This window comes from Somniosus microcephalus, chromosome 10 (genome assembly GCF_052327205.1).
Source record: "Somniosus microcephalus isolate GS21.2 chromosome 10, FLI_Smic_1.0, whole genome shotgun sequence".
NCBI classification, from domain to species: Eukaryota; Metazoa; Chordata; class Chondrichthyes; order Squaliformes; family Somniosidae; genus Somniosus; species Somniosus microcephalus.
The window spans coordinates 114,170,870-114,183,362 of record NC_140996.1 but is presented as its reverse complement, the minus strand read 5'-3'; the positions used below and the strand labels follow the sequence as shown (position 1 = coordinate 114,183,362).

General features: G+C 44.0%; 1 protein-coding gene across 3 annotated transcripts in view; it reads right to left on the bottom strand.

Annotated features, from left to right (window-relative positions):
• The window catches only part of LOC147111637 (short transient receptor potential channel 6-like), a 263,222-nt gene that overhangs the window by 111,623 nt on the left and 139,106 nt on the right, over nt 1–12,493 (bottom strand). For all 3 annotated transcript variants that reach the window (XM_085998725.1, XM_085998727.1, XM_085998726.1), the window contains exon 7: nt 1,839–2,103. In XM_085998725.1, coding sequence (XP_085854851.1) covers nt 1,839–2,103 — 265 coding nt within the window. The remainder of the gene's footprint in view (nt 1–1,838; nt 2,104–12,493) is intronic.

Genomic DNA, 12,493 nt, shown 5'->3' with positions numbered 1-12,493 from the left:
AAAGTTGCTATAAAATGTAAGTTGGTGTTGTTGAACCCTGTTTAAGAATTGGCGCTGTGTGCATAAATTAGCTAACACATTCATAATTGTATTTTTTGCAAACATAATCCGCCTCATTCTTACTAGGCATCATTTCTCTGTTTTTTCATCCCTGTACTGCACTGCTTAACAGCTTCAGAATGGTCTGCATGGGGAAGCAGGAAAGGTTGAGAAGTTTGGAAGAGCTACTTATAGCAGTTGCTTATTAGATATATTAATAAAATTGACTTACCTTTGTAGAATTCTTGAGTTCTACAATCTTCTTTCTCATATCCTGCTAGCTCCTGTGGATTCTGGAGATAGCATTCACCGAGATTTCTTCCCATTCTGATGCAGCAGCTGGCCTGGCCTTCCAGATGCTATTTCAATGGTTTAAATTGCTGGTTAGCACTGTTAAAAGGTGCTGGTTCTAACAATTGATCCTGTCAATCCATTGGATGGCCTGTTGTGTGGTCATTCTGGCATGAGTTAGGAAAGCAGTAAAATTGTGGTTTCAAGGGTAGACTTATTTTGGTGGAAAAGCTTGAGCTAGGATCACTTAATGCTTTAAAATGCAAAAAAACAGCAATTTCTAGCCTTTAAGGCCAACCTTTCCCCTGTGCTCGCTGACGTACATTGGCTCCCAGTTAAGCAGTGCCTCAATTTCAAAATTCTCATCCTTGTTTTCAAATCCCTCCATGGCCTCGCCCCTTCCTATCTCTAATCTCCTTCAGTCCCACAATCCCCCAAGATATCTGTGCTCCTCTAATTCTGCCCTGTTGAGCATCCCTGATTATAATTGCTCAATCATTGGTGGCCGTGCCTTCTGTTGCCTAGGCCCTAATCTCTGGAATTCCCTGCCTAAATCTCTCTGCCTCACTACCTCTCTTTCCTCCTTTAAGACGCTCCTTAAAACCTACCTCTTTGACCAAGCTTTTGGTCACCTTCCCTAATTTATCCTTTTGTGGCTTGGTGTCAAATTTTTTGTCTTAAAATACTGCTGTGCAGCGCCTTGGGACATTTTACGACATTAAAGACGCTACGTAAATACAAGTTGTTGTTGTTCGATCACCAACACAACTGCCTTCAGCTCAAACATAATCTCGTGTAGCCAGCTTAGATCAGTGGTGTGCAGGAGTGATACACAACATGAGCAAATATAAAATATATACTATTAGTCTGGATTGTGCTGTTCAATGTAGCATAACAATGTGAAATATTCACGTAACCATGGCTAACATGATCAAATGACTCAATTTTCTTCCCGTTTTCTCCCCATCTCTCTTCAAGATACTGACTCTTGGCCATGGGGTGTTTCCATGGAAGTAGGCGATACCTCACTGAAATGATGATCCTTCATGTGTGAGTATAGACAGAGTGTCTCCAGGCTATTGAACCACAGGGAACCACATGATTCCATTTAGCTGGCTTTACAAATTACATGGTCTAGAGCTTTAAGAAAAAATGGTTAAATATCAAAGTTTAATGCTTCAATAGCCAGTGCCAGTCATTTTTACAATCCTCTTTGGAGAAAAATGGCATACCTTCTTTGGGCTTTGAGATAATACAAGTTATTCTTTATCAATTTGAACCAAACTTGCTTTAAGAAAATAATTAAATATATACAGCATAGATGCAAACACAAGTACTAATCCAGGTCAGTAAATCAGAGTTCTCACTATTAAGCAACATTTTTAAAGGTGTGGAGTTTTAGTAAACTTACAGGTTACATGATAATCTTACTCATTATCTAAAAAGGTTCACAAATACCAAGATGCAAACAGTTCATTAAAAGCACTGAAGCCTGTGCCAGTACTTACGTTGTAAATGCATTGTTCTGTTTTGCTCCAAGGTAGTGTGAATAAAGATTAAACATTCCAATCATGAAGGCCACAAAAACCATGATGAATATGACCATGAATTTGAATATGTCTTTCACAGTTCTTCCTAGGGATATTTGTAAAGGCCCAAAGCTTTCATTAGCTGGAAGAATGTATGCAATTCTGGAGAAGCTCATCACAACGGCTATTGCATAGAGGCCTTCTGATATCAGTTGGGGATCAGACGGAAGCCATTTCATTCGAGCTAGAAGAAATATTTAAAATACAGAACATTAATTCTACTACGTCACCTTGATATAAATCGGATTCAAACATACCCTAGAACCTTCCCTTCACCATCTGAACTGAAATCACTTTTTTGATTTTTGATGAGGTTACTAGTCTATTTTGTTTTTCAAACCGCAGCATAACACACACACAAAATGCAACTTATATCTGAAACTTTGTCACACTGATATAGAAAATAAGAACATAAGAAATAGGAGCAGGAGTAGGCCATTCAGCCCCTCAGGCCTGCTCTGTCATTCAATAAGATCATGGCTGATCTTCTACCTCATCTCCACTTTCCTGTACTATCACCATATCCCTTGATTCCCTTAATATCCAAAAACCTATCGATCTCTGTCTTGAATATACTCAACGACTGATCCTCCACAGCCCTCTGGGGTAGAGAATTCCAAAGATTCACCACCCTTTGTGTGAAGAAATTTCTCCTCATCTCAGTCCTGAATGGCCGACCCTTTATTCTGAGACTGTGAGCCCTGGTTCTAGACTCCCCAGCCAGGGGAAATATTCTCCCTGCATCTACTCTGTCAAGCCCTGTAAGAATTTTGTATGTTTCAATGAGATCACCTCTCATTCTTCTAAACTGTAGAGAATATAGGCCTAGTCTACTCAATCTCTCCTCATAGGACAATCCCCCCAACCCAGGAATCAGTCTGGTGAACCTTCGTTGCACTCCCTCTATGGCAAGTATATCCTTCCTTAGGTAAGGAGACCAAAACTGTACACAATACCCCAGGTGTGGCATCACCATGGCCCTATATAATTGCAGTAAGACGTCTTTACTCTTATATTCAAATCTTCTTGTAATAAAGGCCAACATACGATTTGCTTTCTTAATTGCTTGCTGTATCTGCATGTTAACTTGCAGTGATTCGTGTACAAGGACACCCAGGTCCCTCTGAACACTAACATTTCCCAATCTCTCACCATTTAAAAAACTCTGCTTTTCTATTTTTCCTTCCAAAGTGGATAACTTCACATTTCTCCACATTATATTCCATTTTCCATGTTCTTGCCCATTCACTCAGCCTGTCTATATCCCCTTGAAACCTCTTTGCACCCTCCTCACAACTTATATTCCCACCCAGCTTTGTATCATCAGCAAACTTGGATATATTACATTTGGTCCCCTCATCCAAATCATTGATATAGATTATGAATAGCTGAGGCTGAAGCACTGATCCTTGCGGTACCCCACTAGTGACAGCCTGCCAAACCAAAAATGACCCGTTTATTCCTACGATAGCAAAATACTGCAGATGTTGGAAATCCGAAACAACAACAGAAAATGCTGGAAGGACTCAGCAGGTCAGGCAACATCCGTGGAGAGAAATTTGAGTTGACGTTTCGGGTTGAACCCTTCTTCGAAACTGGAAAGAAAATAAAATAGATCGACGGCAGGGCTGCGATCAGACAAAAGAAGTAAAAGAAACAAAAGATTTAAAAGAGACAATAAAAGGTATACGAAGCTAGACGAGATGGTAATAGGTTGAGATTAGGTGTGAAGTGTACTGGCAGGGCAAGAGATAGCTGCCAGGTGTGAGAGAGAAACAAAAAGGGGGGAGGAAAGGAGTGGAAAAATTACAAGTGAAAATGTAATAGGGGCCGAGGTTATGATCTGAAATTGTTGAACTCGATATTGAGTCCGGAAGGCTGCAAAGTGCCTTTGCAGCCTTCCGGACTCAATATCGAGTTCAACAATTTCAGATCATAACCTCGGCCCCTACTACATTTTCACTTGTAATTTTTCCACTCCTTTCCCCCCCCCTTTCCTTTTGTTTCTCTCTCACACCTGGCAGCTATCTCTTGCCCTGCCAGTACACTTCACACCTAATCTCAACCTATTACCATCTCGTCTAGCTTCGTATACCTTTTATTGTCTCTTTTAAATCTTTTGTTTCTTTTACTTCTTTTGTCCGATCGCAGCCCTGCCGTCGATCTATTTTCTTTTCTTTCCAGTTTTGAAGGGTTCGACCCGAAACGTCAACTCAAATTTCTCTCCACGGATGTTGCCTGACCTGCTGAGTTTTTCCAGCATTTTCTGTTATTTCCATTTATTCCTACTCTGTCTTCTGTCCATTAACCATTCCTCAATCTATGCAAGTATATTACTGCCAATCCCATGAGCCCTGATTTTGTTTAATAACCTCTTGTGTGGCACCTTATCAAATGCCTTCTGAAAATCCAAATACACCACATCCACTGGTTCCCCCCTATCTATTCTGCTAGTTACAACCTCTTGGTTCTCTACTGCTTCCAGGAAGTATTTTGCATCTTCTTCTATGAAGACAGACACAAAGGGCTTGATTTTGCCAGGCCTGAGGAGGAGGGATTGGAGGCATGTATTGGTGTGGAGTGGTGCCAACCTGGCGCATCAGGTGGCAGCCAGGGTGTGCAGTATCAAGTGAAGTAAATCTGGCCATGGTGAGGGCATCCCTGGCCTCACGGGCAGCATGTGGTTGGGTGCTGATGCCCTGTGTCCTGTGCAACATCAGTTGATTACGGAGAAGGTTGGTGCTGTTATTGGTGCTGTAGGTGTGCCTGGTGCTGCTGGTGTTGGGGCTGATCGTGGTGGGATTCTGAGGACCAAGGTGAGAGTGTGTAAAGGGCACCCTTGCTGATCGAATAGATGGCAGGTGAAGTAGAGATGACTGAAGTGATCGATCAATGGTGAGAGGGGTAATGAGGTCAGACTGGATGGAGACTTGTGTAAAGACTTGCAGTATCCTGAATCTGTAGTGGGAATGCAGTGAGGAAGAGTTTGTGGCTGAGGGAAGATATCTCTGCAAGGTGGAAGCTTTTACTGTATATTTGAAGCTGTCAACTCATCAGCTGATTCAATGCCCACTGACCTCCCGCCTCAGCTTCACAGACATGGTCTAGGAACAGTGGGAAACCGGTGGGTGACCTGTCAAACCCCAAAAGCTGGGAAAAAACCATGGATAAGTGGTTGTAAACAAGCTACTAATGATTTTAATTGCCTCCCCCGCCTCTGCCCATCAGGTCTGCTCAGTGCTGGCAGACCCGGGGCAGCACGGTGGCATAGTGGTTAGCACTGTTGTCTCACAGCGCCAGAGACCCGGGTTCGAATCCGGCCTCGGGCGACTGTCTGTGTGGAGTTTGCATATTCTCCCCGTGTTTGCGTGGGTTTTCTCCGGGTGCTCCGGTTTCCTCCCACAGTCCAAAGATGTGCGGGTTAGGTTGATTGGCTATGATAAATTGACCCTTAGTGTTAGGGGGATTAAATACGTGGGGTTACAGGGATAGGGTGGGATATGTGTTGGTGTAGGGGTTACGGGGATCGGGTGGGATATGTGTCGATGCAGGCTCGATGGGCCGAAATGGCCTCTATCTGCACTGTGGGGTTTCTGTGATTTCTGTGATTCTGTGACCCGGCATTGGGAAAGTCCAGTGTGCGCATTTTGACACCGGGGGGGAATCCCGAACTGCTGTCAATCATTTAAAATTTAACAGCTGACCCGCCACCCAGTTTTTCATCCAAAACCCAGCCCAATTGTTGGCAGCAGTTTCCACCCAACCCAGTTCATATTAGGGTGTCTCCCCAACCTGGTCCTGCTCTTGGCAGCAATTTTTTAAAGAATTAGGTCTAGTTCCATAATCCAGCCCAGCCCCACTCTGTCCTCGATATGCAGGCAGCATTCAATCAAATGTGGTACCAAGGAGCCCTAGTAAAACTGAAGTCAATGGGGAAATCAGGAGAAAACTCTCCAGTGGCTGGAGTCATACTTAGTACAAAGAAAAATGGTTGATGTTGGACACCAATCATCTGAGAGTTTGGAGGGAGGGCTCATCAAATCGTGGGGGACATTTTTGCCTGGTGGACATATTTGTACAAAAAATTCCTCTGTACAATCAGCATAAAGATTGCAGTCTCCAGAAGAAGCTAGGCTGCTTTGGGCCTTAAAAGCAGCAGCACTGATGTCATCGGAGGCGACTTTCTGGATGGAAAGACGAATTGGGCCAGGGGTTCGCACTCGCTGGAAATCAATTGCCTAATTAGGGGAAAATCCCACTTTTTCAGCACTTCAATTAGGAGTCGGGGTCCTGACACGATTTCCACCTGACACGCCCCAGCCCGCCCACACTGACAAAATCCAGCCCAAAGTATCTGTTTAATTTCTCTGCCATATCCTTAGTCCCCATTATAATTTCTCTTGTCTCAGCCTGTAAGGGACCCACATTTACTTTCATTAATTTTTTTCTTTTTACACACCTATTAGAAGCTTTTACAATCTGTTTTTATGTCTCTCACTAGTTTACTCTCATTCTATTTTTCCTGTCTTTATCAATTTCTTGGTCCTCTTTTGCTGAATTTTAAAATCCTCACAATCCTCAGGCTTACTGCTCTTTCTGGCAACATTATAAGCCTCTTCCTTTGATCAAATACTATCTTTAACTTCTCGTTAGCCACAGTTGGACCACTTTTCCTGTGGGTTCTTTGTGCCTTAAAAGGAATGTATATTTGTTGTAAATTATGTATTAATTCTTTAAATGCTAGCCATTGCTTATCTACTGTCATACCTTTTAATGTAGTTTCCCAATCTACCTTAGCCAACTCGCCCCTCATACCTATGTAGTTTGCTTTGTTTAGATTTAAGACCCTAGTTTCGGATTTAACTAAATCACTTTCAAACTTAATATAAAATTCTATCATATTATGGTCACTCTTCTCTAAGGGACCCTTTACATAAGGCTATTAATTAACCATTTCTCATTGCACAGTACTAGTTCTAAAATAGCCTGTTCCCTAGTTGGTTCCTCAACCTACTGATCTAGAAAACTATCTTGTATACATTCCATGAATTCGTCCTCCACACTATTACTGCAAATTTGGTTTGCCCAGTCTATATGTAGATTAAAGTCCCCCATGATTATTGTATTACCCTTGTTACATGCGCCTCTAATTTCCTGATTTAAACTACTATTTGGGGGCCTATAAACAACTCCCACCAATGTTTTATGCCCCTTACTGTTTCTTAGCTCCACCCAAACTGATTCTACTTCTTGGTTTTTGGAGTGAAGATCCTTTCTCTCTACTGTCTTTGTCCCATCCTTTATTATCAGGGCTACCCCTCCTCCTTTTCCATTTTGCCTATCTCTTCTAAAAATTAAGTATCCTGGAATATTTAGTTCCCAACCTTAGTCACTTTGCAACCATGTCTCCGTAATGGCTATTAGATCAAACCTATTAATTTCTATCTCCGCTATTAATTCATCTATTTTGTTGCAAATGCTTTGCGCACAGATATAATGCCTTTAGCGTTGATTTTTTCTATTTTTCCTGGATGTCACATTAGTCACTACTGCCCTATTACTTTTGTTACTCTCTCTGTCCCTTCCTGACCCACTGTTTATTTTTACCCAAAACTCTGCTCTGCTCTAGAGCCTTGACATTTCTCTTGCTGCTTTTAAATTTATTCTTTCCTGAATCCTCCCACCCATCCCCCTTCATTAGTTTAAAGCCCTGTCTACTGCCCTGGTTATTCAGGACACTGGTTCCAGCCCAGTTTAAGTGGAGCCCGTCCCAATGGAACAGCTCCCTTTTTCCCCAGTACTGGTGCCAGTGCCCCATGAAGCAAAACCTCTGCCTCCCACACCACTCTTTGAGCCACGCGCTTAACCTTCTAATCTGCTTACCCCTATGTCAATTGGCGCGTGGCTCAAGTAACAATCCAGAGATTATTACCTTTGAGGTTCTGCTTTTTAATTGGACCCCAACTCCTCAAACTCTCTCAGCAGAACCTCATTCCTAGTTCTACCTATCTCATTGGTTCCTATGTGGACCACGACAATTGGATCCTCCTCTTCCTACTCCAAGTTCTTCTCCAGCTGCGAGGAGATGTCTTTAACTCGGGCAGGCAACACAACCTTCGGAACTCCCGGTCACGGCTGCTGCGAACAGTATCTATCCTTCCAACACAGCCGCATGATGTAGGTTCAGTTATTGGCAGACAGAATGGGCACATGTTTGTCACTGTTGGGTAAGTTGTGGAAAGCTGTGCTCAAGAGGACCATGGGTTGGAGGTAACGCTACAACACTGTCGCAAACTGCTCTCCCTTTGAGCACGGCTCCCCACTACATCAGTGAGCTTACTGTTATCTGTGTTCCTTAAACTTACATCTGAAGAATACTTCTCTGTTTTCATAATAAGATGGAATAAAAAAAAAAGGGAACAATTCCCATATGTAAGACAGCCCAGGAATTACATGCTATCTGCTGCCTTTGAGGAAGCCACCCTAGATGTTCTTGGCTATGAGAGCATCGCGAGAGTAGGGGGGTGAACCTGGAAGGCTCCCCAAGCTTACAGAATCATATAGCACAGAAAGAGGCTATTCAGCCCATCGTGCCTGTGCCAGGCCTTTGAAAGAGCTGTCCAACTAGTCCTACTCCCCTGCTCTTTCCCCGTAGCCATGCAATTTTTTTCCCTTCGAGTATTTATCAATTCCCTTTTGATCATAACAACTCACGGCATTAAAGAAATCTCATCTCCCCTCTGGTTCTTTTGCCAATTACCTTAAATCTGTGTCCACGGATTACCCATCCTTCTGCCAGTAGAAACAGTTTCTCCCTATTTACTCTATCAGTGGAGGGCTACGACTAACCTGTCTTATCCCCTTTCTCACTCACTGACACACAGGCACAACAACACCACAAGAACATCACACATAGTATATCGCAATACAAGCTCTGTTTGAAGGTGTCTCCTGGAGTCAACATTGTAACATAGGTTCCTCTTCTGTTATTGTACACCTGGAAGAACAGACTGCCAGCATGGCCAAGGTCAAAGCAAGCTAGCATCTTACAGCACCCCGAGTCACTGTTACCAATGTTCGCAAGCACCAGCAGAGCTACACACACCCTGGTGGATGCTGATAATAAGCTTAAGGGGGTATCACCAGGTGAGTCCTGTCAAGAGGCGAAGATAAGTAGGTGCCAGAGGAAAAGCAGGAACCTGATGCACATATGGCCACATAGATGGCATAAATAACCCCTTGTAGGTTGGGAGTTCCAGTAATGTGTTGAAATTGGGCAGTCCTATGACATTTTTGCTGCCATTCAATGGGAAAGGGGGATGAAAGAGTTGGCCCTACTCAAGATTGTCACATGTTTAATTATCTGTGGGCTGCATCTTAGGTGCTGCTGCAGATGCTCCCTTTGTTAGTCTGGACAGATGCAGAGAAATATAGAAATATAGAAACATAGAAGATAGGAGCAGGAGTAGGCCATTCGGCCCCTCGAGCCTGCTCCGCCATTTAATGAGATCATGGCTGATCATCCAAATTCAGTACCCGGTCCCTGCTTTCTCCACATATCCCTTGATCCCTTTAGCCTTAAGAAATATAGAAATTATAGAGGCCACTGGCAGCGTAGTTCTTATGGCCCATTGAAGTCAATGAAAAGGAAAATTGGGCAGGGTGAATAACAGGCAGCCGATCTGCTATCACTCATTTTGCGCTCCTGCCATTAGTGAATTTTATCCCCTTGAAACCTCTGCCATTGGGGCCAATAGTTCTTCCAGGATCAAGATTTTGAAAGATAATTAAATTTCTTGAGGAAATCTCTTCTCTGTGTGCAGTTGATAATAAAATTATACACCAGATTATAAAGAACAGGTTTACAATTGCATTACATGTAATGCAAAGAATCTTCCCTCCCTCCTTGTCTGGTCTTGATTAAGCGGATGCTCTTGTTCTTTGATGTAGTTTTGGATTCAAGACTTTGAACTTCAGATGACTTTTTGCTAAATATTTTGTTCAACAATTACAGTTCTAACTGGAGGAAAAATAGAGTTGTGACTTCTCCCAGCACTAGGGAGTTGGGGATAAAAGGCAAGATCGAAAAGAAGCGAAATTAGGCTCTGTAGCATCCGTTTTTTGGGTGCTACGAGGCCTCTAAAACTACCAAAATGCTGCCTGTGATACGTGCATACACTTCCGATGGAAAGTAAACTGGACACCATATTTGTAAAGCGGTTTGCGTGCGCGCACCTAATGACCACCAGCAGCATGCAGAGCAGGTGGATCATGGCCTGTAATGCTAATTTGACACCAGCGCTGTCATTTTGGATCTCTTCGCTCCAGCCTATGCTCTCTCTTAAACATACATTCAATGGGATGAAGGACCCCCACTAGTGCTATTTAAAGGGATCAACTACTTACAGGTTAGTTGCTGGATTATTTCTTCTGGCTGCTGCTACAATTCTATGCATTTTGGGTGCTTTTCCATATTTATTTAAAGTTTCATTAGTTTACAGAGAGTGGTCTGGCAGTTGCCGTAATACTTTTTTGGTAACTTAGAGGCTTGGGCACAAACTAGTTGTTTCCAGACTTAGGTGGCCTAGTAAGGCTACATCTTGGCATTGGACATGACTGGCAGAATGTTTAGAGGCCATGCAAGCTGCTAGAAGAGGGAGGAGGGGGATGGGCAGAAGGGCTCTCAGCAATGGCCCTTCCCATGATGGCCAGCACGGTCTCTCCCATGGGGATTGAAACATTCAGGCATGCCTCTCCCCCTCCCATTAATTCCTGCTGCCTCCACCTTCTCCTGCAACAAAGAGGGAAGTGTGTCAGTGAGTGCCCTGCAATATGGTTGGGTAATACGGCTTTCATGGTTTAATAGCTGCCAGTGTGTGCAAGCTGTGAAATGTGGGTGTGAAACCTGCAACAGTGCTAAGTTTGAGGGGTGAGGTAAAGCATATGAATGTTAGATATGAGGCCTGATTAATAGAGATTGCTAATAGGTAAATGATAGGGGTGTAGTGAATTGAGCAGTAGATGAGTCTAGTGATGCAGTTGGTAAGATATGGCATTTGAAGATGCACTCCTGACCTTGACAACTCGTGTGAGATCATTGAACTTCTTCCTGAGCTGCATCCAGATCCTTGGAGCTACACTCCTGGCATTGACCTCTGCCACTATCTCTTGCCACTGCTTCGGAGCACTTTTTAAAAATTTGTTCCTGGGATGTGGGCCTTGCTGGCAAGGCCAGCATTTATTGCCCATTCCTAGTTGCCTGTGAGAAAGTGGTAGTGAGCCGCCTTCTTGAACCGCTGCAGTCCTTGTGCTGAAGGTACTCCCACAGTGCTGTTAGGGAGGGAGTTCCAGTATTTTGACCCAGCGACGATGAAGGAACGGCAATATAATTCCAAGTCAGGTTGGTGTGTAACTTGGAGGTGATGGTGTTCCAATGCGCCTGCTGCCCTTGTCCTTCCAGTTAGTAGAGGTCACGGGTTTGGGAGGTGCTGCTGAAGAAGCCTTGGCGAGTTGCTGCAGTGCATCTTGTAGATGGTACACACTGCAGCCACGGTACGCCGGTGGTGGAGGGAGTGAATGTTTAAGGTGGTGGATGGGCTGCCAATCAAGTGAGCTGCTTTGTCCTGGATGGTGTCGAGCTTGAGTGTTATTGGAGCTGCACTCATCTAGGCAAGTGGAAAGTATTCCATCACACTCCTGACTTGTGCCTTGTAGATGGTGGAAAGGCTTTAGAGAGTTAGGAAGGTAGACACTCACCTCAGGACATCCAGCCTCTGACCTGCTCTTGTATCCACAGTATTTAGGTGGCTAGTTCAGTTAAGTTTCTGGTCAATGGTGACCCCCAGGATGTTGATGGTGGGGGATTCGGCAATGGTAATGCTGTTGAATGTCAAGGGATGGTGGTTAGACTCTCACTTGTTGGAGATGGTCATTGCCTGGCACGAATGTTACTTGCTACTTACCAGCCCAAGCCTGAATGTCATCCAGGTCTTGTTGCATTTGGGCATTGACTGCTTCATTAATCGGAGGAATTGTGAATGGAACTGATTAATGTGCAATCATCAGCGAACATCCCCACTTCTGACCTTATGATGGACAGGGAGTCATTGATGAAGCAGCTGAAGATGGTTGGGCCTAGGACACTGTCCTGAGGAACTCCTGCAGTAATGTCCCGGGGCTGAGACGATTGACCTCCAAAAACTAAAACCATCTTCCTTTCTGCTAGGTATGACACCAGCCAGTGGAGTGTTTTCCCCCTGATTCCCATTGACTTCAATTTTGCTAGGGCTCCTTGATGCCACACTCGGTCAAATGCTGCCTTGATGTCAAGGGCAATCACTCTCACCTCACCTCACCTCTGGAATTCAGTTCTTTTGTCCATGTTTGGACCAAGGCTGTAATGAGGTCTGGAGTTGTGTGGTCCTGGCGGAACCCAAACTGAGCATCAGTGAGCAGGTTATTGGTGAGTAAGTGTCGCTTGATAGCACTGTCGACGACACCTTCCATCTGCTGATGATTGAGAGTAGACTGATGGGGTGGTAACTGGCCGGATTGGATTTGTCCTGCTTTTTGTG